This window comes from Pituophis catenifer, unplaced genomic scaffold (assembly GCF_029215685.1).
Source record: "Pituophis catenifer annectens isolate HBS135680 unplaced genomic scaffold, rPitCat1.0.hap2 SCAF_6, whole genome shotgun sequence".
Classification (NCBI taxonomy): Eukaryota; Metazoa; Chordata; class Lepidosauria; order Squamata; family Colubridae; genus Pituophis; species Pituophis catenifer.
The window spans coordinates 17,195,359-17,221,361 of NW_027256886.1; the positions used below are offsets into that span (position 1 = coordinate 17,195,359).

The 26,003-nt window shown below is 39.0% G+C and overlaps 1 protein-coding gene across 1 annotated transcript in view; it reads left to right on the forward strand.

Moving 5' to 3' along the window:
- WDR49 (WD repeat domain 49) overlaps window positions 1-26,003 on the forward strand; it is a 121,827-nt gene that overhangs the window by 54,037 nt on the left and 41,787 nt on the right. The window contains exons 8-11 of the mRNA XM_070945955.1: window positions 5,438-5,602; window positions 8,793-8,908; window positions 20,375-20,505; window positions 24,230-24,328. Coding sequence (XP_070802056.1) covers window positions 5,438-5,602; window positions 8,793-8,908; window positions 20,375-20,505; window positions 24,230-24,328 — 511 coding nt within the window. The remainder of the gene's footprint in view (window positions 1-5,437; window positions 5,603-8,792; window positions 8,909-20,374; window positions 20,506-24,229; window positions 24,329-26,003) is intronic.

The following is a 26,003-nucleotide window of genomic DNA, read 5'->3' on the forward strand; positions in this document are numbered from 1 at the left end:
CAACAAACCCTGTTGAGTTTGTTGGCTGATCCTTCTTCAACCAACCATGGTTATAGAAAGACTGTATGCTATTTGTTTTCACAAACTCTATTTAATTCAAGGACTCCCTATTTCTTTAACAGAAATAAGCTATGGAAGTTCTTTTCTATTCTAATCAAAGTAGGGAAATGGATGAAGTTATTAAAACTCGCGTAAGAACGCCCATCTGTTTGACTTGTACAGCCAAAAGAAGACTTCTAGCTGGTTTTGTTATTTTTTTTTACCTTTTGCCAAGGGAAAAAAAAGCTTCTTTACATTTGCTTTCTTGAAATAACAGGTGTTATCATCCAGGTTTTTTGGAGGAGAATTTTTAATAGGCCAGCAATGATATGTCTGTTATTAAAAGCATATTGGATAGCAATTAAAATTCTTCATGGGTGCTATTTATAATTATGCTTCCAGGACTTTAGAAAAACATAATTTAACACAAATATGTTTGCAACTTCTCATTTCTTTACAAGGAAAATCCGTTTAATTATTAATATTGAAAAGTAGCAAACTTACTTTACTTACAGGTAAATAGCTTCAGTCTGACCTTTGATTTACCAGTTCAGCCCAAATATATCTGATTACAGAATATGATAGCATCGATAAATATGTCAAATATAAACAGTACACCTTCCTAGTGAAAATAATAAATGTATTATATTATTTTATTGAGTTTATGACTATACACCAGGGGTGAAATCTAAAATTTGTTACTACTGGTTCTGTGGGCGTGGCTTGGTGGGGGGGGGTAATGTGACTGGGTGGGCATGGCCAACTTTTTTCTTTTTTACTTTTAAAAGCATGTTTTCTACAACCTTAAGAGGTTGCATTAAAAAATGCTTTTAAAAGCCTTGGCCGAAGAGGTTGTAGAAAACATGCTTTTAAAAGTAAAAAAAACCAGCCTCTGATGATTGCGTGGCTCAGCTGGGCATGGGGGGGGGGGGGTGCAGGGATTTTTGCTACTGGTTCTCTGAACCACCCGCCGCTGAACTGGGAGCATTTCACCCCTGCTATATACGTCTACCCAATATAATCTGTCTACCAAACAAAATGAAGAAATGCTTGGGAGATGATTTGGTAGACGATATTTATTTTAAGCAATATGAACTTCAAACAAAATAGATGGACTAATTCACTTTAAATCTATTCAGAATTAAGGATGAATAAAACCCATCTATAGAGGAAAAGCTCTCTGTCTTTCCTGGTACGGTATAAGACACCATTAGAAAAAATTGGCATGATTGTTAAAAATAAAACTGGCATGATTTCATTGTCATATTTTAATGGAAAGTATTTCACATTGAACCGGGTCAAGTGCAGACAGTACAGAATAAATAATGGTAATGGAGGTTAATTTATCTCCCTCAAATATGAATTCAAGTCTGATGATATCATGGGCCCATCCATGGAGTTTTCTCATTTGCGATTTGCAAGTTATTTGTCATTGCCTTATGTCAGGATATTTGTCAGCTGAGAATATAGGTAGTCCTCAATTTATGATCACAATTGAGGCCAAAATTTCTGTGGCTAAGTGAGACAATTGTTAAGTGAGTTTTGCCCCATTTTACGAACTTCCTTGCCACAGTTGTTAAATGAATCACTGCAGTTGTCTATGGAGATTCTCAGTCATCCAGGTCTTGGTTGTCCCAAAGGTGCTTTTTTTTAATTTTATTGAAAAGTTTTAAAAGTTTACATATATATCCCCCCCGCTTCCTTCCACCCTCCCCAACTCTCCCCCTCCCACTCACCCCCCTCCCTACTTCCCAGAGCAAAATACAGGGCATAACATTCAACAATCATAATCTAACATAGTCTAATTAATTATAACCTCTTACAACCCTCTAATACTTTAACTCCGCATTTACCAAACTAAATTTGAATACATAATAAAATCTCTCTATCTATTCGTAAGCTATTTGAAATTTTTTAATCCGATATTTACTTTGAATATAATCTATCCATCTTCTCCATTCTATCATATATTTCTCATTTGAATAGTCCTTCAAATATGCTGAGATCTTTGCCATCTCTGCTAAGTTTTCTACTTTTAATATCCATTCTTGAATAGTAGGCAAATCTTCCTTCTTCCAATACTGCACCACCAACAATCTTGCTGCAGTTATTAAATTCAGGATCAAATTAGTCTCTATAACCATACAATAGAAGGAGGAAGCATTAGATTTGCCTCGTTGAGATATTCAAAATGCAAGGAGGATATATAAATGTAATGAATCAGACACAGATAAAATATATCAATGGAGATTCTCAGTCATCCAGGTCATGGTTGTCCCGAAGGTGCTTTTTCAAGAGGCAACTGGACTTCCTTGTTTTTCTTTGAAGACGTTTCACTTCTCATCCAAGAAGCTTCTTCAGCTCTTCAGAGAAGTCCAGTTGACTCTTGAAAAAGCACCTTTGGGACAATCACTGCAGTTGTTAAGTTAGTAACATGGTTTTTAAGTGAATCTGGCTTTCCCCTTGACTTTGCTTGTCAGAAGATCGCAAAAGGTGATCGCCTGACCCTGGGACCGTCATAAAGATGAGTCAGTTGCCAAGTATCTGAATTTTGATCATGTAACCATGGGGATGCTGTAAGTTTGAAAAATGGTCATAAGTCTTTTTTTTTTCAGCACTGTTGTAACTTTGAACGGTTACTAGATGACCTGTTGTAAGTTGAGGACTGCCTGTACTGTGAGGATTCAGAGTATGAATCCCTTTCATGCCATAAATACGGAGCAGTTTGCTGAGACTCAGGCTAGAAATTGCAGCTACTGCAGCTTTAAGACACCCGTCCATATCAAGAATCTATTCGTTTCCAGGAAAGGTGAGAAAAAGAAGCAATACATGTAAATCACCAGGGATGTAACAGTCATCTTCACTTTGCCACTCACACTGAGCAATCACTTGTTTCAAATAGCTTCATGCTTGTCTGCAATACAGATTCCTTTCTGTCCAAGCCAAGCCATCTAAGAGGAACTGGGCTATGCTTCAACTTCTTGGAGAACTGTGATTTAATCGTCAGTCTTTATTAGGAAACTCTCACAGAAGACATACTGGGAGTCTCCCTGTCAGCCGTCACAATTGGTTCAGTTAGAAAAGAAAGACTTTCAAGCCCATGTTTAGCCCAAACTATACTTGTTGTGGCCTATCAGCCGCCGGCCCCTGCAGCAGCTGAATCAGAGGAGGAGGAAGCGTGGGAGTCAGGGTCAGCATCAAGGCATCAAGGCAACCTAAGAGCTCCGAGGGGGAAGAGGGAAAGGAGGTGGAGCCTGGGCCATCCGTCAGCCCTCAGATGGAGAGTCAACAGCCCCCAGATTTGGAGGTGGTTGATGAAGAAGAGGAGGAACAGCTGGGTCCAGTGCCTGACGCGCAGCCGCACAGAAGGCAGAGAAGAGGAGAGCAGTGGAAAGCCCTGGGTTGATCCTGGGGAAGGAAGAGCCACCGCTGCTAGCGAGGCCCCACCCTAGCTCTTGGGATAAAAGGCAGGGGTTGGAGATGAAAAGATGTGGCAGACAACTATTCATCTTCTGGCCAGATGGACTTGTTAGCCTGCGTTGAGAGAGAAACTTTTTGCTGGGGCTGTCAGCACTCCTAATAAAGGAATCTTTTGAGTTCACTTCAGGCCAGTGGTGAAATCCAAATTGTTTTACTACTGGTCCTGTGGGCGTGGCAGGGGAAGGATACTGCAAAATCTCCATTCCCACCCCACTCCAGGGAAGGATGCCGCAAAATCTCCATTCTCTCCCCACTCCCGGGGGAAGGATATTGGAAAATCTCTATTCCCACCCCACACTGGGGCCAGGCAGAGGTGGTAATAGCCGGTTCTCCGAACTACTCAAAATTTCTGCTGCCGGTTCTCCAAGCTGCTCAAAATTTCCACTACTGGTTCTCCAGAACCTGTCAGAACCTGATGGATTTCACCCCTGCTTCAGACGGTTTGTCATGTTTGGGGAGCTGGGTCAGAACAATACTTTACTAAAGCCAAGCAAAGCTGGATCTGAAGTTTTCATGCCCAAAGCATACGGTTAACTTTTCTCTGGTTCCTGCCTCCTACCCTCCCCCACCAGTTATTAGTGAGTGTCCAGTTAGGTGCTAACAAATTATTTGCATAACATTCCCTGTCTTTGGAGGCTGGATGGTTCTGCATTCCACTACATGACCCTGGAATGGCTGACTGCTCTCATGGGATGGTCCAATGCTTAATTTCAATTCCATTCATGCTACTCCTCTCCTTATCCCACCCCACAGCTCCCCTCCCCATCAAGTATGGCAGACTGACAACAGGCAATGCATAGCGTACCAGGATGGCAGTCCTGACATTCCTACTCAGATACTAACCAGGTCTACTCAGCTTTTTTGAGGTTAGCTAACATCAACTAGGTATGCCATTTTCTTGAGAATGTGAACTTGAATTATTTTAAAAGGGGATTGGATATATTCACAGAATGTAACTATGGTAGCCAGAGCAATGGCTAGCAAACATGATGAATATAAATTATATGCAGATTTGGAATGAGTATGCTGAGGAACACAAATGAAGAGCACTAATCTAATTGGTCTGGCATCCCCCGGGAAAGTGATTGGGCAGTGTGGAAAAAAACCCCACACAAAATTATAATAGGCAAGAGAGAACTATATTTTACTTAGAGCATAACTAGTAGGTTTTACCTGCATGTAAATCTTTCATAAATATTAAACATAATCTATTGGTACTCATGGGAATGGCTCGCTGACTTATAAAAAATTGGAGTTGCATTCTGAAATCACAACACACATTTTACCAAGGGTTTTTTTTCCGTGTCTGTGTGTGTGTTTCTGTGTGTGTCATATGTCATGATTTATCCAAATGGCCCTTTTTCCAATGTACAGTGAAAATAAATGCCAATATGCTGTTAAAAATAAATGGATAATACTGATGTTGCAAGCTAATGCATTCAGAGACATTCCCTTAATGCTTTATATATGGAGCAGTTTGCTGACATAAGGAAGGCTGGTATTTATTACCTGTATATCACAAAGCTTTTCCTCTTTGTCTACTGCAACCTTAGATTTATTTTATTTTGTTTGAAAAAGATTGCAATTTTCATTGCTAAAGACACATTGTCCCTGTCTGGATTAAAATAGTATGTGCAGTAAGAACAAGTCACCTCTTTTCTTTGTTGAATGGTAACTACATCATTACTCATCAGTTAAATAAAGCTTGCTGTGAAGAAAGGCTTTTAGCATAGGATCAAAATCAACCGACAAACTTTATGATTTGGAAGACAGGTGAGAAAATCAGCACTGATTTGCATTTCAAATTGATACTTAGTAGGCTGCATATGTATTAGTTTATTATAATACAGGTATTTGGAAGCAGAGCATGTCAGCAAGGTTTTAATTTAAGTGACTTTTCTCTCCTCCTTTTCCTTAGGTAATCAGCTCAGATACTGGATCTACAGTTATCTTCTGGTTGATTGATACTGGGCAGAAAATCAAAGAGTTTACTGGTTGTCATGGCAATGCAGAGATCAGTACTATGGCTCTTGACGGGACTGAGACCCGGCTCTTCACTGGGGGCACAGATGGAATCATCAAGGTACCCACTATGTCTATTTTAAAAAAAAGTGGGGGGGAAATGAAGTGGGCTGAACCATTTCATATTATCAGAGGGGTAGCTTGAGTATCCACCACTAAGAAATTCCACTAGAGGAACTTGACGTGGTACTTATTATAAAAATAGCCAATACTTTTAGTTAAACAATAATAATAATAATATTCTTTATTATTTTAACTGGAGAAATAAAGTGTTAATAATCCTATTCTGTGCTTCCAAGTAGACTGGAAGAGTGACTGCTTTTCTTCAGACTGTGTTTAATTTCTGCTTCTGTTCCTTCTGGTTTCTTCTTTACCTTATAAATGTATGTTGTCCTGCTTTTTTATTATTATTATTATTCATGATTTAGGGTCACTTTTCTCCTCACATGGAAGTTAGGATGAGAAAGCATTTAAATTCTGGAATTGGGATACAGTCAAGAAAAATACTTTTGAATATGTTCTTCTGGCACACTTAAAAATATCAGCTAAAGTTCAAGCAGATACATTTGCACAACAGACCAACCTGATTTGCCCCAAAGTTGATCAGACTTTCTTTGACATGTCAAAACCCTGCTCAAGTGCTTAATTTGTAGTTCAATATACAGTACAAACCCCCAAATGGATTAACTTAGTAAGCATGTTAAGTGTCTTGTGTAAACATAGTCCTTTGCATAGATCAAGACTGTGTTCCAAGGAATTCTAAATTGTGCTATATTATGATTTCTTAAAGAAGTGAAAGTTCATTGAGCTCACACATGCTGTGTTTTAAATCACAATATACAAATATACAATAAACAGATCCATATAGTCTGGTATTCCGCAACTGAACTGGCCTACTCATAATTTAGTACAATGAATGAATCCCATCATCTGCAGCTTCAGATCAGTTATTTACAATTTTATTTTATTGATCCCTAGAGACATTGGGCTTAGAAATAGCAAATAATAGCCCCTCTCTTGGTTCTTCTTTGAGTCTCTGCTTTTCTTACCTCTGATTAAAAGTTTTTCAGATACTCTCCTTTACATATAGAATACTTGTTTCCTTCTTACTTTCCTACCCTCATCATAGGTACAAGTATGGAAGTCTTTATTTATATATTTATATTTAATAAAAGATACATATTCATTTGGACATTAAAGTCACTACTTAGATACTACCCGTGTTTTCCCGAAAATAGGACCAGGTCTTATATTTCTTGGATGCCAAAATAAGCACTAGGGCTTATTTTTGGGGATGTCTTATTTTTTTCCATATATGGGAGGCCCACTTCTTCTGCTTGCTCATGACTGCAATGGGGCAGGAGGCCGTGCGGTGCCCCAGTGCCGCTGCGGCAGGACAGCAGCATTGAGTTGCCCCATGTGACCCGTACTGGCTTACCTCAGGGCCTCGCAGCCAGGCCATCCATTCCCTGACACCTGCCTTACCTCGTGATGGCGGCTCTGGCAGCTCCGTCCAGCAGAATCCCGCGTGGCTGCAAGCCCACTTCTTCTGCTTGCTTGTGGCTGCAACGGAGCAGGCAAGCTAAGAGATGGTGGGATAGAGTGGGCAGCTGGCCATGGGAGGCTTGTCTTTACATCTCTTGGCATTCCCGCAGTCCGTGTGGTACATCGGGATCACTTGCCTTCCCTCCCCACACGTCTACCTCCATCTGTTGCCAGTTCTGCCATGTGAAGACAAGACTCCGGAGGCCACCTGCCTCTTCTGGCCTGACTCTCAGCTTTCCTGCATCCCACACATGTCTGGATCACATGCCTCCCACCCACTTCTGCCGCCACCTGCTGTTTGGACATGTGATCAACTCACCTGCTAGCTGCTGCTGGACACTGTCGACTCCTCCACCCTAGCTGCCTCTGTTGCTGGCCATGCCCCCCCGCTGATGACCTTAACTAGGGCTTATTTTTGGGGTAGGACTTAATATTAGGAGTACATTAACAATGAGGCTAGGGCTTATTTTCAGGGTAGGTCTTACTTTTGAAGAAATGGGGGTATTAATGGCTTTATTCCCATAATATACACCTCTAATTGGGACCCGGCAACTAAACTAGAAGCTGGGTTTCCCTTCAAATTTTCTCTACAAAATTTAGCTTTTGTGCTATGTTTGGAAGAGCAAAGAAACATAGCAGGAGTTGAACTTAAGCCCAGGGGAATTGTGAATTCAGAGATGCATAGCAAACAGGATTTCCAGGTTAATAAGTAGAGCAGTAACAGAGAATTCTAAGGAAGAAATAAAAGAAATCATAAAAGAAGGAGCAAAATTGTGATTTATAAATATACGTCACAGAGGAGGATAAAACACTTTTGAGCATGATATGGGTTTGTAAAGGGAGAAGTAATTTTAATTCATTTGTATGAGCCAAAAAATCAGTGAGTAGGTGAGTGTGTCTCTCAAGTCAGATGAAAAAAATACTACATTTCACATTTAAGACAAGTTTTTGATTGATGCTACAGATAGACATATAGAGTGTTTCAAGCTCTGTCTTCTGATGTAATCAAGAATGAAGAATGGGTTTATTAGTTTGAATTTTGCCAAAAATTTCCAAATGATTATAATACAAGCAGTAGATGGAAACTAGCTGTGCTTTACTTAACCTTTGGTTGGTTAGTATAACATTAAGTTGGTATTGTACAATAAATTAGCTGCAATTGTAAGATCTTTAAAGTTTAAAAAGGTTTATAACATTGGTTCCCCATCAGTCATGTTCTTTCCTTCCGAACACATGGATTATGTAGTTTTAAGATTTTTAACATGATTTTTGAAGTTACCAAGAAACATTTTCCTCTATGGTTTTGATATACTAATTTTTTCCATTTTCTAATTTAATTGTTTCATTATTGAAAACAATAAATCATAGAATACAAATTAAAGTTGAATACAATGATATATATAGTGTAAAAGCTAGAGGCTGATGATCCTATGGTAATTAAAGTAAATTAAAATTTTCAAAATAAAAAAAATAGTGTTAAATACGATTTGTAATATATGTATGAACATACAAATGCTTATACTGTACTGTTGATAATATTGATAAGAAGTTGTAAAGTGCACTGAATTGTTTTGTAATATGAAAAATGTTAAACTTAGTATTAAAGTCTCCATCCTATTATTACTTATTATTATTTTTCAGTATTATTATTATTATTTTAAAAAATAGTATAAATCAGATATCCTGATTCTTTCCCATATTTTCAGGTCTGGGATTTCAATGGATATTGCCATCATAAGCTCAATGCTGGAAGGGATCAAACAGTTGAAATTTCTCAGATTTTGGTGCTAAGCTGGACTATCTTGGTCCTAGGATGGGACAGGTACTGTGAAGAGTATTCTACTTAAAAGGGACTATAAATATAAACCTATAATGTAGAAAACTGTACTAGTGCACCTTTTGCTTCCATTAATGGGTGATAACCCATTATCTGCTAATAGTCTGTCCCAGTAATTCAAGAACTACTTGATAATGGAAATCAAGAAAAGATGCATTCAGTGGTGTAGCATAGTAGAAGCAGCTCTCATCTGTCTTGATCAAATAAAGCACTTCAGTTTTCAACAGGAAGTTCAGCAAGTTTCTTTTCAAGGTTTTTGCAAGAGCAAAAAGCAAAAAAAAAAAAAAAAAACCACCTTCCGGAGTGTATTCAAGATAGGCTAGGCTTTCAAAACAAAGGAATGCATTATGAAAGGATTTGTTGCGTTTACATTTTTTCCTTCAATCTCTTAAACCCTTTGGCGAGATGAAAGAGAGTGTGTTTGTGTACACACACACAGGCAGAGACATATTCTTTATTTAAATGCAATGATTTGAATCCTATGCTGAAGCGTATTGTAAGAACCACTTAAAATTCATGTAGAACACCCTCTTTTGTTTGCTAAGGCTAAAAATTCAAGCTGCTCAGAGCAGAAGTGACTCCCTGGAACCATTTATGTTATGATGGAGTCACAGCTTCCAAAATTTCTAGTGAATTCTTGGGGTTTAATCAGTGGTTGGATTCAAATAATTTAACAACCGGTTCTCTGCCCTAATGACCGGCTGAGTGGGCGTGGCCAGGGCGCGCGTGGCCAGAGTGTGTGACAGGCAGCACTCAACATCCTGAACCCCCTGGGAACAAAAAAGGGCCACGGGGGGGGACACGCTGCTCCCCGTGCCCCATTTTGGGCCTAGGAGGCATCCCTGAAGCCTCCTGGGAGCAAATATGGGCCGTGGGGGGTGCTGCCCCCCTCATGCCCCATTGTGGGCCTAAGAGACCTCCCTGCACTTATCTGTGAGACAAAATGGGGTGCATGGGGAAGGGGCAGGGTGGGGCGGGGCCAGCCAGCAATTTAACTACCGGTTCACATAAACTGGCTCGAACCGGCTGAATCCCACCACTGGTTGTAATCATAAACTTCTTTAAGATCATTAGGTGTTAGCCCTACTAAATAGACCAGACCATGAAATCCACTCTGCAGAAAGATTAAAATACTTTTATTGAGACATGCTTAATTAAAAAAAAAGATTAAAAAGTGTTTCAGCCTCTTTTACCTGATAATAATGTTGTAAACCAAGAATTGCTTAAGATTAGTGGCCATATAAATCTTTTAAATAAATACAAAATAATTCCAGGCCTGTTTCTCCCAAGGTCATTTTCTTTCTACTCTACACAAGGCCAGGATGGAAATAATAGCATAAAATTGTTAAACAGTTTGATTTAAGTTAATCCTCATGTTTGTATGCTACACTGATGTATACGTACAGAACATTTTAGACCTCTCCATAGATACTGTAGTAGGGCAGAGATTTCTTTATTTCTTTATGACATTTTTAAAGGCTAATTTAAACAGAGTGGGGGTGAGGGACATATAAATCTCAGAGATAATATTGTTTCAGACAGCAGATGCCATGATAGAGAAGACCCACTTCCTGCATCCCACTTGCTAATGTTATTTATTTAATGAGAATTAGAACATGATGACTCAGAGCATAGAGGACCCCAAAATTTTTACAACCGTTTGTTTAGTGACTATTTGAAGTTATAGTGACACTGAAAATGGCTTACAATCAGTCTTCACATTTACAACCATTGAAGCATCCCCATAGTCATGTGATCAAAATCTGAACACTTGATGGCAATGAACAGGTATTTACAATAGTTGCAGCACTACGGGGTCATCTGACCACCATCTGTGACCTTCCCAACCATCCTCCAGCAGATAAAGTCAATGGAGTAAGCCAGGTTTGCTGAATGACACCCTGATTCACCTAAGAACTTCAGCAATTCACTCAAGTATAGCAAAAAAAAAAAAAAGATCATAAAATTGGATGCAATTCATTTAACAACTGCTTTAACGATGGAAATTCTGATCCCAATTGTGGTCATAAGTCAATAGCAATAGCACTTAGACTTATACACTGCTTTACAGTGCTTTACAGCCCTCTTTAAACGGTTTACAGAGTCAGCATATTTTCCCCAACAATCTGAGTCCTCATTTTACCTACTTCGGAAGGATGGAAGGCTGAGTCAACCTTGAGCCTGGTGAGATTTGAACTGCCAAATTGTAGGCAACCAGCAGGCAGTAGAAGTAGCCTTCAGTACTGCACTCTAACCACTGCACCACTGTGTCTCATCAAGTCAAGGGCTACCTGTACTGAATATGTCCAAATCATATGCCATAACCTATAATACCATTCTGCATTCTCTATTCTACTACAGGTTGCCACTGATAGCTATAATAACTTCTTCCATTAGCCTTTGTTGCTTTCTGTGGAGAAGAAAAACATATGAGATTAAAACAAGATACCCTTACTTGGGCTGCCTGCATATTAGGCAGTTGTATTAACCTCTGAGCCACAAGTTCTCCTTCCTTTATCATCTTGAGCCAGGGGAGAGATTAAGTGTTTTTCTGCCAAAGCACCTGGTCTACCCCAATATGGGAGGAAGCATACTGCTTCCATTTCGCCTTTCAGCTCCAATCTAGGAGCTGATGAGAGCTAAATAGCTTGAAATAGATCTATACTAGTCTCCCTGTATTTCTTTATCAGCAAATATAAATTTGGTATAAAATGGTTTGTCGTGAATGCGACTGCTTGAGGGCTCCTGGACTGGAGCTGAAAGGCGAAAGGGAAGCAGTATGCTCCCTCCCATATACATATGGCAGAGATCATTATAGGGTGCATGCAATAATACTGTACATGGCAATTTGCTAGGTTTACTTTCTCTCTTTCTCCCTCTCTCAGAATGTTGCTTGTTTTTATAAATCCTTAGCTTCTATACCCATGAGCTTTGCAGATGCTAAAGAAAAAATTATGTTAGGCTTTAATTAGAAACACTTCTGTCAATATACTTGAACGTTCCAATAACACATACAAGTACTTCCTCTATAATAATCATTGCAAAATTAGGCTGCACATCTGGAGATTTGGATGAAATAAATTGATTTAAGGGTATAAGTCTCCTTTGAGTTAAGACCTGTTTATTTCATAGGCTCAAAAATGTATACACTGAAATCAAAACTGAATTAAACAGCCAACTATGCCATCATTCAGCACGTGGGAATATAGTTATGCCTTCTCAGACAGTTCTCACGATTTGCAAGAGAAAACAATAATTTGAATCTGCAGACATATAAATAAAGGTATTCCTCCTTTCTATAGAAAGCTCTCATGCCACTTGAAAAGATATTTCAGTTGTTAGGGAAACTTCCTCCTCCTCCTCCTATTATAGTCATGTCAGGAGCTGAAACTCTTCCAGGTTGAAAAGATTGAAGAGTGACATCACCATGGCCTGGGGGATACTCAGTTGGGGGTTCCTTTCATGTTAAATGGTACCCATTTATTTACTCATAGTTGCTTGCTTTTGAACTGCTGGGTTGGCAGGAGCTGGAGCATGAGACTGTAGCTCACCTGTCTCAACAGCAACCGGGTCTCAAATGCGAGCCTGCTGATTGTCAGCCAGGTGTCCAAGCCATGTGAGCCACCACGTTCCTTCAACTTCCTAATACAAATGAGATATAACACAGAATGCTGCTCCATAATGTTTGAATTTTGCTTTGACAAGATCTGTCTCATCTCATCAACATTCTTCAAACATTTTTTGAAGGACCCAAAAGCACAAATATTTTTTCATAGAGTAATTTTATTCTTAAAGCATGAATTTATTTTATATTTGCAGGCTATAATGTTAAGTTAGTACTGTTTCAGTTGTAAGCAGGGGTGAAATCCAGCAGGTTCTGGAGAACCGGTAGCGGAAACTTTGAGTAGTTCGGAGAACTGGCAAATACCATCTCTGGCTGGCCCCAGATTGGCTTGGGAATGCAGATTTTGCAATATCCTTCCCCCAAGAGTGGGGAGGGAATGGGGATTTTGCAGTATCCTTCCCCTGGAGTGGGGTGGGAATGGAGATTTTGCAGTATTCTTCCCCTGACATGCCCACCAAGCACACCAGGCCCACCAAGCCACTCCCACAGAACTGGTAGTAAAAAAATTTGGATTTCACCACTGATTGTAAGCATTGCCAACATTGAATGTTGTAGGCAAATCACAATGTCCTGAAGTCTTTGAAACAGTCTTTAAAAACCAACTGATTCAAAATAATGATCCCATGTTTGGCCAAACCATTCCAGTAAAGCATCTTCCCCCTAATTTTCAAATCAGGGTTATTCTATTCTAATCATATTTTCATATAGTTTGGGATCAAATGTAACCACTTACCTATGAATAACAATATATTCAAGATTGAAAAATACACCCTCTCTTTAATATGCTTGAATTTTAAAACTTTCAAGATTTCTAAGATGTTATACAGTATATTCATAAAAGGTGTTGTCTCACCTTTTATGGGTGGACATAAAAGGGAGGAAATATTCATAAAAGGTGTTGTCCCAAAACAATATAAATGTTAAAAAAAGAATTATATGGTTGGAAATCTGGTAAATTAAATCTGCCTTCAATGTATTTTTAATGGTAATCTCAATTTAGCCAGTGATAATATTTAGCCAGCTGTAAAAAAAAAAAGTCTTATTAATCCATCTTTCTGGACGATGTATAGAGTTATGTATAAAACAGAAGTACAGTAGTGAAATAATTCCAAGTAGGAAAGTCAAAACTGAAGGTAATATCGTTGCAAAAACGTATCCCGACAAGTGTTAAAATAAATACTTTCCTTACTCTAAATAAGTATTTCCAACCTTAGCAATTTTAAAATGTGTGGACTCAACTCCCAAATTCCCCAGCCAGGTGGAATCCACACCTCTTAAAGTTGCCAAAGTTTATTTATTTATTGATTCGATTTATATGCCGCCCTTTTCCGGAGACTCAGGGCGGCTTACAATGCGTTAAGCAATAGCCTTCATACTTTTGTATATACCTGCTTAGTAGGGCTTCTGGGCCACCCCTAAGCGGTGTTCTTTTTTTATACAAAGTCAGCTTATTGCCCCCACAAACCGGGTCCTCATTTTACCTACCTCGAAAGGATGGAAGGCTGAGTAACCTTGAGCCTGGTGAGATTTGAACTTGCAGTAATTGCAGGCAGCTGGTGTTACTTAACAATGCTTTAGTCTGCTGCGCCACCAAAGCCACCAAGTTGAGAAACATTGATTCAAAGTGTGAGTCCTTGGTGCTCTGTGAGCTTGTTTTCTTGCAGACATTTCATTACCCAACTTGGTAACATCATCAGTGCTAGAAGTTTATATCTTGTGTTTTTTTAGCTTTTTGATTATCTCTTTTGAATGCTATAAAGCAGGAGTGTCAAACTCACATCATCACGGCAGTGTTACATGACGTATCGGGACTTTTTCCTCCTTCACTAAACTGGATATGGGCGTGGCCAGTGTGTGATGCATCCAGCCCATGGGCCAGGAGTTTGACACCTCTGCTATAAATTAAGGATAGATAAAATAAACAACATATACATTTCATTCAAAACAGACAATCAAAAAGATAAAAGGCCGCAACACCTCCTAGCCAGCAATCAATACCCAAATAAGCAGAGAAACTACCAACTTAGTAAATAACAGTTATCAAGGAGCAACCAAGAACACTCCTACCAACACTGACTTGTAGATAAACAGAGAACAAATTCCCTTCCCTTCTAGAACTGATGATGTTACCTAGGTGGGTATTGAAACCTCTGCAATGGAACAACCAAGCCCAAAGAGCACCAAGGACTTCACAGTTCAACCCTGAGCTATAAATATTCTCCACTATTGGTACTGATGCAAAGCTTGAAACAATAATAACTACAAAATAGGAATGCAATGGATAACAAAAATGGGGAGACTTCTTTGAACAATAAAACAAGACATTTCTGTGTGATACATAATTTAGTCACCACTTAGTTGCACAATAATCTGCCCATTTATCCAGAACATAGACACATGAATGGGCTGCATATGTTCAGAAGGCTTGGATCACAAAATGTTCTTAGTGACAAATAATTATTAAGGTTTTACACAATCACAATATATGTAGAATTGCCAACAACAATCTTTCTAAATCTGATATCCTCACTATATCTGGGACTAAAACTCTCAGAGGTCCCAGGCTGTATGTCTTTCACTGCATTACCTCTGGTGCTTTTTCTCAACCTTGCAAATTTTAAGATGGGTGGACTTGCTGGCTGGGGAATTCTGGGAGTTGCAGTCCCACCCATCTCAAAGTTACCAATGATGAGAAATAGTGGCTTGGGAATTTAGGGAAGTCCAGTTCATCATATCTTTAGAGTGTTAAATTTGAGAAAGATATTCTACACTATTAGCAACTTTCAAGAATTCAATGTGTTCCAGGAATAAATTTGTTCTGTTAGTGACCTGATGCCTTTCTGTCTGGCAATTTACAAAAATGTCCTTCTAGAGATCTCTCAGGTCTTTAAACATCAGTCCTCATGTTGATAATTAAACTGACATCCTGGCACTATAAAGATGCTCCTCATCATGAAAAGCAACAATAAATTGTACATCCGCTTTTAATGGGCTTAGAAACTTGCAGTCTGTAAATCAGTTGCATTGTATTTTTGTGCTTTAAAAAAGTCTTAACAAGATAGTAATTGTTATAACTGAATCTGAGTCTCCTTCTCTAAAGTCTTAGTTTGGCTGATCTGCACTCAGCAGCTTTTTAGCTTTTCTACTGAACAAATGTTATTGGCGAAGGAAATAGAAAATCAATGTAAATACATTTAAGCAGAATAAAATGTGTCTGTGCTGCATGCTGTACAAAGCCTGCTTTAGCCAGGGATAAGTGTTATGTGTTTATAAACTCTAGATTAGACAGGATTAAAGGATCTCAGCCTACGTTTGAAAATCTCTATTTTCTAAGCAGTCTCATGAAACTGATGTTCTTTTTCTGCAAAAACTCCTGTTCTTCATTTGATTCTGATATAACCAAATAAAGAATGGGAAAATATAGATTTGGGTTATAGAGAGCGTGGAAAGTACTACACATTGTACTGATTCAACTGCAGAATACAGTACAGAAAAAAACTAGTGGTGATGAAGACCAATTTATCTCCCTCAAATTGAATTCAGTTCTGGTAACATCATGGGCACATCCATGTAGTTTTTTTGGTAGCAATTTGGGTGTGGTCTGTCATTGTCTTATTTCAGGATAAACTTCTCAGCTGAGATTACTCTGAAGATTCAAAGTGTGAATTCCCAAACGTTCCTTCTCTTTCTTGAAACTGAGATAAAATCTGTTGCATCCATCTAAAGCTTAGCAGCCAGGGATTTTAGGCATGCAACAGGAAATTTGTTCTGAATGCCTGCCCCCTGCTTCCCTTTAAGCAAACTGAAGAAATTGAAACCTAAATATAAAATTCATCTACCTCATCGCAAGAATGGACAGATTGACCAAACAAGCTATCTCTTCCTGAGCTGCTTTTCTCTGAAGCACCTCCTAGAAAGTGCTGACTGCAAGTTAACAAGCTCAGCTGTGACCTTAATTAGTTGATTAGAGCCCAGCTGTCTCTGCTGCCTGACACTGACAAGACTGAAATCAGTTTCATGCTAAATACTTTAGTTTGCCTCCTTAGTGGTTCATGGCTCACAACAGAAGTGCTCTAGGCAAATAGCAGCACAAGTACATTCCTTTCAATCTCTATTCCCCATTGTGTGTCTGTTTACTCTCTTGTAATCCCTTCCTCTCCAATAATGTAAATACAAACATCAGCCCTGTTCTTGCTAATTATCCCAGAGCCAGGGTGAGCATTCCAAAGGGGAAGAGAGATAAGGGGCTGTAAAATTTGCTCTTTTTCTTGGCTTCCTCATGAATCAAGTTCTGGAAATCTTCCCTGTTTTTTGAGCTTCCCAGATTGTTTGGGGCCATATCCTTCTGATGGATTAGGGTTAGGGTATGACACTGTGCAAAGCAAAGGAAAGCTGGAGTGAAATGGTAAGCACAGTCAAGGTTACATGATTTTCAGTTAGCAACTGCTTCTCTTAATGACCAAGCCACCAGAACCTACTGTGGTTACTTGAATAGTAAGAACTCTACTACTGAACCTGGGTAATTGTCAGCATCTATTCAGAATGTGGGTTTATATTCAAAGCTCTGTGAATAACACAGAGCCAGGTACAGATCAAGTTGTGGAATCTTCTGGTAACAGGCAGGACTAGCATTACTCAGGCAAATTCATAAGAAAGTCAAGCACTTATGAAGACTAACATTTACTAAAGAAAATTAGGAAGCTGTAAGCAAAAAAAAATGGTCTATTTGTTTCAATTTAAGAATAAACCCAGCCCAGGTTTGAGTCCTGAGTGCAGAATGATGGGGTGAGCTCCTATTACTTACCCTACCTCCTGCCAACCTAGCAGTTCAAAAGCATTCAAATGCAAATAGATAAATAGGTACCATTTGGTGGGAAAGTAACAGTATTCCATGCACTTCAGCATATGTTATACTAGCCACATGACTACAGAAATGTCGTTGGACAATGCTGGTTCCCTCAGCTGACCAGATTTGACAAGGCTGGCCAAGCTTCCACTGATCATTTGTTTTGCAATGGTCAGATTTGCTCTTTACCGTGCATCTCACTGACAATGTGAGAATTAATTAATTCTCACATAGTGTTGATGCAAACTGCCAAAATTCAGTAGCACAATTTGCTCATTCACTACTAAATTTTCATATCATTTCAAATTATTTGAAATACGTAAGATTTCCGACCTCCGGGTGTTCCGCTGCGCACTGAAGACCCTGTTGTTCCGCCAGGTAGGGCTGTCAATATAATAATTTTAAATTGGGGTATTTTAATTTTTGGGGTTTTAAATCGGCCAAATCTATTTAATTATTTTAATTTTTAATTATTGTTGTGTCTTGTGTTTTTAAATTGGCTGTACACCGCCCTGAGTCCTTCGGGAGAAGGGTGGTATAGAAATAAAATTATTATTATTATTATTATTATTATTATTATTATTATTATTATTATTATTATTATTATTATTATTATTTGGGGGGAGTATAACACCTAAACATTTTCTTTTTATATAGTATTTTATAACACTGAAATTAAAGACAGGTTGTTATTTGTTAGTCCTTGAGCTGCTACAACAGAATTTGTTGCTTTTATAACTGAATAATAAAGCTAATTCTTTAACCTCAGGATTAAATCTGGTATGATAAGCTTTGGTTTATAAGGTATGCCACAAGTGGGTGAATTTATATAACAATTTAAGTCATAAAGCATGGTTTGGAAACCCCAATAGCTGAATTGCCGAGACAAATCCAGATACGATATGTAATAATTTAGGATGTTCTGTAAATTCAGCCCAAATGAGTTATAATTCAAAGATAATTCATTCTCTCCTTTTCTATGCTGCCTAAAATATATATATACAATGGAGTTGAAGGGTAGATACAATCATCTGGTCCCTCAGCAACAAACTGTACCAATTTTTTCAGGATATATCCAAAGTATTGTTTTTTTCTGTATTATTATTTTCAAATAAAGGGTTTTCTTTTTCCTTTAAGTTAATCAATTTTATAGCAGATTTTAACAAAGCTGTTAAATTGGTTAGGGTAATAATTATCCTTGTCATCAACTATTATGGTTAGAAACAATGCATGGTGCACTAGAGACAGATTTTCCATTATGGTTTGGCAGTAAGAAATGTAACTGAACAATAGATTATTTTTTTTTTTTAGAAATATAGAATGAGGTTTGCAACATACAATTTCTGCAACAAAAGTACAGAAGCGACAGGAAAATTAAAACATGAAAACATCACATTTAATGTTGCAAGGATATCTGTTAATAAAACATTATCATTTCTTGCAGATCAGACTGCCTTTTGATTATTAATTCAATTCCAAAAGTGTAGCATTTCATTCATATATCAGCTGAAAATAACTTGTAACAATAGTGGATGGAATGGAGAAAGAAGAAGAGAAAATCCGAGGGGATCAATCTTCTCCTTGTGCCATATCCGTCATCGGACATTGGCAATAATGTTGGCAATCCTATTTTTATCAACAGCAGCACAGAAAAGCGCTGCTGAGTTTTGTCCAAACCAGTCCCTTAGATTTTTGAAGCCATGATGTTCTTCTTCTGCCTGGACCTCGTTTACCTTCAAACTTTCCCTGGAAGATTAAGTGAAGTATAGCGTATTTTTCCGGTTGTCACATCATATGTCTAAAATATTCTAACTTCCACTTTTTTAATGTTTTTGATGATTTCCCTTGGCTTCCCCAGGGAGCTTATGACCTCCTCATTTCTGATTTTGTCAACCTACCTTATACATAACAGCTGCCTGTAAACCCACCTTTCAAATGCTATTAGTCTCTTCAAGTGACTTTCTGTCAGAGACCAACACTCTACTCCATAGAGCAGGATAGAAAAAATGTAACATCTGAAATAGGAAAATAATATTCTGAGGTCTACCTTGTCTGCTAACTTGGTGACTGTGCTACTGAAGAATATAAAGACTTCCTTAGGTTGGATATTTGCATCCTGAGGGATATATCTAATATATCAGGGGTGAAATTTGACCGGCAGCAGATAACGGTGTGCACGTGGGTGGCTGGCACATGGAACAGGGTGGAGGCGGCAGCACATTCAAGAAGTGGAGTGGCTCCAGTAATTTTCACTGCAAGAAGTCTGCAGCCACCACATCTTTTGGTGCAAGAAGCGCCTCCAGGCACACTGAAAAAAAGAGGCTGCAGCTGCAGGCATCTCGCGACAAGGGGGCGCGAGATGCGGGCTGGTGGGTGGGAGCCCAGCGATGACCACTCAGCCCTGGTTTGCCTTCCCTGGCAGCCAGCCACAGGAGGAAGGTAAGGATGCATCACGTGGCGAAGGGAGAGCAGGAGGCCTTTGACAGATTAGGCCAGGCCTGGGCAGAAAATAGGTAGAAGAGAAATTCAAAAAATTTTCCTACCGGATTCTGTGGGCGTGGCTTGGGGGGGTGTCATGTGATTGAGTGGGCATGGCTTGAGTGATGTTGAGTTGGCCATGCCCACTCAGTCACAGAACCCCCCCCACCAAGCCACGCCCATAGAACCGGTAGGGAAAAAATTTGAATTTCACCACTGAACTATATATATGCAAACACCCAACCCAAGGAAGGCTTTATATTCTTCAGTAGAACAGTCACTAAGTTAGCAGACAAGGTACAGCTCAGAATATTATTTCCCTATTACTATTCAAGAGAGAGAGAGAGAGAGAGAGAGAGAGAGAGAGAGAGAGAGAGAGAGAGAGAGAGAGAGATGGGATGTATATTTATTCTATATTTATTTCTCCTTAGCCAAGGGGTAAAAAGCTGAGGAACAAGAAGGTCCATTCACTGGTTTCATTTGTGCTTGTTTGTATCTTTAGGGTGATCACGGTTTTTCGCCTAAATAATTTGACTCAGTATCTTGTTCAGCCTTCGGAATGGAAAGGAGGAGCTCAGCATAAGGACGACATTTTATGTGCAGCATTTTTACCTCCACAGACTCTTGTCACAGGTAGAGAAAGACTTAATGACTAAACTAATGGTGCTTCAGTGCAGAATTAGATCTGCTGTCTGGTCTAAGTTATATATTGTATTTTGTAGAGCTTAATCGCTTCTGAAACATAGAAAGAAAAAATGAAATCATGAAATAAGACAATTATGGGTCTGACCTTCCCTTTTCTTCCATTATGCTCTTCAACTTCTAATTTAGAGAAATCTGGGAACTGTGAAATTTCTTTCTAGATGGTCCTACACTAAAAAGGTAAAAGAAATGAGTTTTAAGAAACATGAGAGTGGATATTATTATATAAAATCATAAACTTTTAAATCTTAGTTATCCATCTGGATGGAAAGCATATGTTCTACATTAGAGTCTCAACCTCTTCCAGGGATGAAATCTACTTACCTTCCCTACCGGTTTGGAAGTGCACATGCTGCGTGTGCACCCTCACTATGCCCATGCACGCTTGGACCCTCTGCGCATGTGCAAATCCTTCTGTGCATGCGCAAAGGGTAAAAAACAGGTTACTTCCTGGTTAAAACCAGGAAGTAACGACGACCGGGCAGGTGGTCGGAGCCTTGCGCCGCCATTGCTACCGGTTCTCTGAACTACCCGCTGCCATCCAGTGGTGGGTTCCTCCCGGTTCGGCCCGGTTCTGCCGAGCCAGTAGCGGTGATGATATGACATCACCGAACTGATTCTGTCCCTCCGCCCCCACCCCTCCGCGTTATTATTACCTTTTATTTGGCACAACCCCCAATCTATTGCTGCCTCCTGAGTCCCAGCTGATCGGCTAGAAGGAAAAAAACTGTTTAAACTCTTGCCATGGGGCTTCAAAGGGCCACCCTACAGCTGATCAGTGTTAAAAGGCAGTGTGCTGGTAGACCAGTGCCTCCAAAAACAAATGAGTAGACCGGTGCCTACAAAAATAAATGGGTAGACCAGTGCCTCCACAAACAAATGAGTAGACCGGTGCCTGCAAAAATAAATGGGTAGACCAGTGCCTCCAAAAACAAATGAGTAGACCGGTGCCTGCAAAAATAAATGGGTAGACCAGTGCCTCCAAAAACAAATGAGTAGACTGGTGCCTCTAAAAACAAATGGGTAGACCAGAAATCTCCAAGAACAAATGGGTAGACCGGTACAGCTCTGCAAGCAGTTATAAGCTTGGTAGACCAGTACCTCTGCTAAATACTAAAGAATTGTCACATGACCATCAAGCCACACCCACAAAATAAACCACACCCACAGAACCAGTAGTAAAAAAATTTAGAACCCACCCCTGCTGCCATCGCTACCAGTTCGGCCAAAGTGGTCTGAACCAGTAGCATTTCACCCCTGACCTCTTCCCATTCTATTCCTCTTATCAGTCCCAAAGGTGCTTTTTCAGGAGGCAAGTAGACTTTCTTGTTTTTTCTTTGAAACATTTAGCTTCTGATCCATGAAGCTTCTTCAGCTCTGACAGGATAATGGGGAATGGAATGATTTATAATCCTTGTGGACAGCTGGTCATTTGCATCCTTTTAGAGGGTCATTGAAATACTTGGAGATTTAGAAGCTTCTTGGATGAGAAGTGAAACATCTTCAAAGAAAAAACAAGAAAGTCCACTTGCCTCCTGAAAAAACATCCTTTCAGACAACCATGACCTGGATGACTGAGAATCTCTACAGATTTTTAGCTGTACAATTTGGGATGAACGCCCTTTGAATGGTGTGGGAGTAGGAATGGATTTCCAGAGGAAAAAATTGCAGACTACAGGAAGCAGGAGATTCCTACTCAGGAGACCCTGAGGATACAGATAAACCTCCAAGTGCTTCAACGACTGTAAATCCTTCCACTCCCCACTATCCTGTCAGAGCTGAAGAAGCTTCTTGGATGAGAAGCGAAACATCTTCAAAGAAAAAACAAGGAAGTCCAGTTGCCTCGAGACTGTTATTGGTTCCTGTTGCTTCCATCTGAGTTTGATTCTTGACAGTTATTGTGAAGTTGGATGAACAACACTTTAATATTGGATGATTATTTTAATTTATTTTATTTATTACAACAATCATTTTGCATCCTGCCAACATCTTCAAGAATTCCCTATGGTTTACTAGCATAGCACTAATTAAAATGTCCGTAGCAAGTTAAATTAAATAAGGATTAAAAATGGAGCAGCCACAAGCAAGCAATAAGGCATTAACTTTCAGAAGGAAAAACAAAGGAAGGAACACATTTAAATTCTAGAGAGTTTTGGATAGACACCACTACTGAACTACAGCAACTCTGGGTGTCAAATCCCACATTCCTCAACAGCTCTCAGAAAAAGTGGATGTGATGGGTAGGTTCTGGTTGCAACAGGACTCCTTCTAAAGTCAACTTATCAAGCTGTATGAGGCTTAGCACTTTGAACTGCCCCGGGTAAGCTTTGGAAGCAAATGAAAAGTCCACTAGTCAGATATAATATGCAATGAACACTAGTTAACAAGTGGGCTGCTATATTTTTTTATTGCTTGCAAGATGAGTCTGGGGGGGAGGGAGTCCCATGTAGAGCACATTGCTGTAACCTAATATCATAGCACAGATTTGTTCAAATGTTTAATCAAATTAATTATTCATAATTAACAACAGAGTAATCTTTACCTACACAAAAACCTGATGTAGGGTGTGTGTGTGTGTGCGTGGTGGGGAAGGAATTTACATCTTTTATGTGTTGATAAAGTCATCACTGTCCATATTGGCTTTCTGCTACCGGTTCAGTTTTCTTTTGCGGGCTCTACAATTACCCCACTCCTAATGCAAAGACTTCATACAAGGTTGCAGAATGGACTTTCACTTTCACATTTCACTGGTTCTTTTCGCACCAGAGTGGATTTGACAAAACAAAATTGAGAATAGGGATCTATTTTACTGCTGGATCCCATCCCCTAAATGGTTTGATGCCCGTATATGCAAACTTAAACCTGAATTGCTGGGACAAGGGAAGATGTCAGGGATTGCACCATTAAGTTAACTTAGTCTTTTTTTTAAATTCACTTGATCATCTGATTTAAATAGAAATTTATGCAATGTTTTGTTATTAACTTTTGCATCAATTTAAGGTTTTGCATTGCATTGTTTGCTTATTTTGCAAACAGAATGCCTTCTGGAGAAACAGATAAGTACATGCCATGGGATCCTAAATAAGATGGGTGTGTGTATGAGAGAGAGAGGGAGAAAGGGAGGGAGAGAGAGGGAGGAGAGAGAGTGGGAGGGAGTGAGAGAGGGAGACTGACTTATAAAGAAAAGAAAACTAGAACAAAAAATAGATGGGGTAGTAAAACTGCATGAAACAATATAGATCATGATTTAATGGTTAAGTTCACAGCATTCTTAACTTGATTGGTAAAGATGTAGATCCTGCATTCCACAACGTATTAAGTTTGGCTATTTATAATATTGTTAATTTTCTTATGTTTAGTTGTATGAACCCAATTGTAAGGCCAGTTTAGGGTTCATTATATTGACTGAACCCAGTAAATGAGTTAATTCAGTAACTAGGGTAAGTGTGTTATATGCAGCTCTCTGTATAATGCAGTTTTTTTTCCTTATTAGACCATTTCTTATAGAAAACTGTAGCCATTCTAACAACCCTGAACATAATCTTTCTACACACCAAAACATGAAACATTCAGCACTTCTCAATCTTATTTTCATATTTGATTCATCTTTACACACTGTTTTTGGTAATGCATTTACTTTTATGATTTAATTCAGGCAGTTCTGATGGTGAGATTGTTGTATGGAATAATAGTACTGAAAATGCCATCATGAAGCTTTCCTACAATCCTGGAAGATCATTGAGGTCCAACTCAGGTTTGTGAGCATCATAATGGGACATTAGTTTTCTTAGACATAACAAAACTGTTATTTTGTATAGGAAGGGGAACAACAAATGACTCATTGCATTGAACTTTTCCATTGTAGGTTGGTGCCTGCAAGGAGTAGTCCAAACTGAAATCCATAAATAATTTGGGGGGGGGGACTGTCCATTGAGTGATGGTGCTGAATTATATTAGTTGAATTGAGGTACTTGTGAGCTACATAATGAATGGTCATATTGCAATGGTCAAAGAGTGGTAGAAATTGGAACCATGCTATTCAAGACATGTGACTGATACCCTCAAATGTCCATGTTGGCACGAGACAAGAGATTTTACTAATGTACATAAATCAGCTATCCCCAACTAGAGTGCTCTCCAGATATGTGGGATTCAATTCAGTTGTGGAGGAATCTAGGCTGGGGAAACATAATACTAGATAATCAATTACCTAGCAGCACTAATCATATTGAATAGGTAATTATATGTACAGTAGTCTGCCATGTCCTTATGTAGGATAAAAGTAAGTTCACCAAGCATTTAGACTTGGATCAGAAGTCCCAGAAAATAAAGGAATGCTAGCTTCTCTATTGAAATATGGACAGCTGTTACATATGTACAGTTTCCCTCGTGTGTATCTCCTATCACATTGCTGCTTGGTAAATTATCATTTGTTTTTAATCTAGCAACATTGCAATTATCTCATTCTATGGGATCAAGCAGGCCAGGAAAACTTTGATCTCTGGAATTAATAATAATGAGTTCCAGCTAGGAGACTGTTCCTGCCTTTGCTTGTCAGAGTGACAAAAGGCAGCAGCAACCAGGCTGTTCCTTGTAGATTGTTTGCTAATTCCCCATCACACCGAAAACGATTGTTCCTGTTTATTGTCTCAGATCTATGTCAGCAATTTTTGTGTTACCATCTTCAGCAGGGAGTATTTTCCTTAATTTCTGCCTTGTTTAAGTGCAAGATGATAAATAATTTCAGGGGGCTCCCTTGCAACTCAGCCTCCCCTCGAGGCTGTTCATAACCTGAGAAATTTCATTTGGCTGAGTTTTCACACACTAATGGTTATCATATATTAACCAACATGCCAGCAGGCAATTCATAATTGCTCCCCATTCTACAAATCGCAGCTTCCATTATGGAAGAATAACTCGCATATATAAGATAGCGAGGTGAGAAGAGTTTGTTATAGTAGGGACAGAAAAGTATCTTCGACTAACATTACAGGATGGCTTGGCACATCCCTCTTCTGCTCCTTCCTTAAATTGCACGGCACTTTTTAAAAAGGGCCAGCTATATAAATTTTAATCTCATCAAATCTTGCTGTCAGGATAGCCTATAACACATAAGGCAGAATGGCAAGAAAAAGAAACTTTTGATCTTCTGCACTTGTGTCACTCACAAGAAGAGAAGCTTTTCTTTCGTTCTTTCTTTCTTTTTTTTAAACACAAATTGGACGATATCTAATCTTCACTAGATAAATAATCTCTTTAGCTAGATATGCCAGAAAATCATTTTGTTATGAATAGAGCTGAAATAATGATGTTGGAAGAAGATGTCTAAAGCCCTTAAGGACCTAAAATGTGTATGAAGATTGTAATGAACCAACAGAGAGCAATTTGGTGGCTGTAGAGCATTCCTAATTTGAAATGACCTCTGCTGA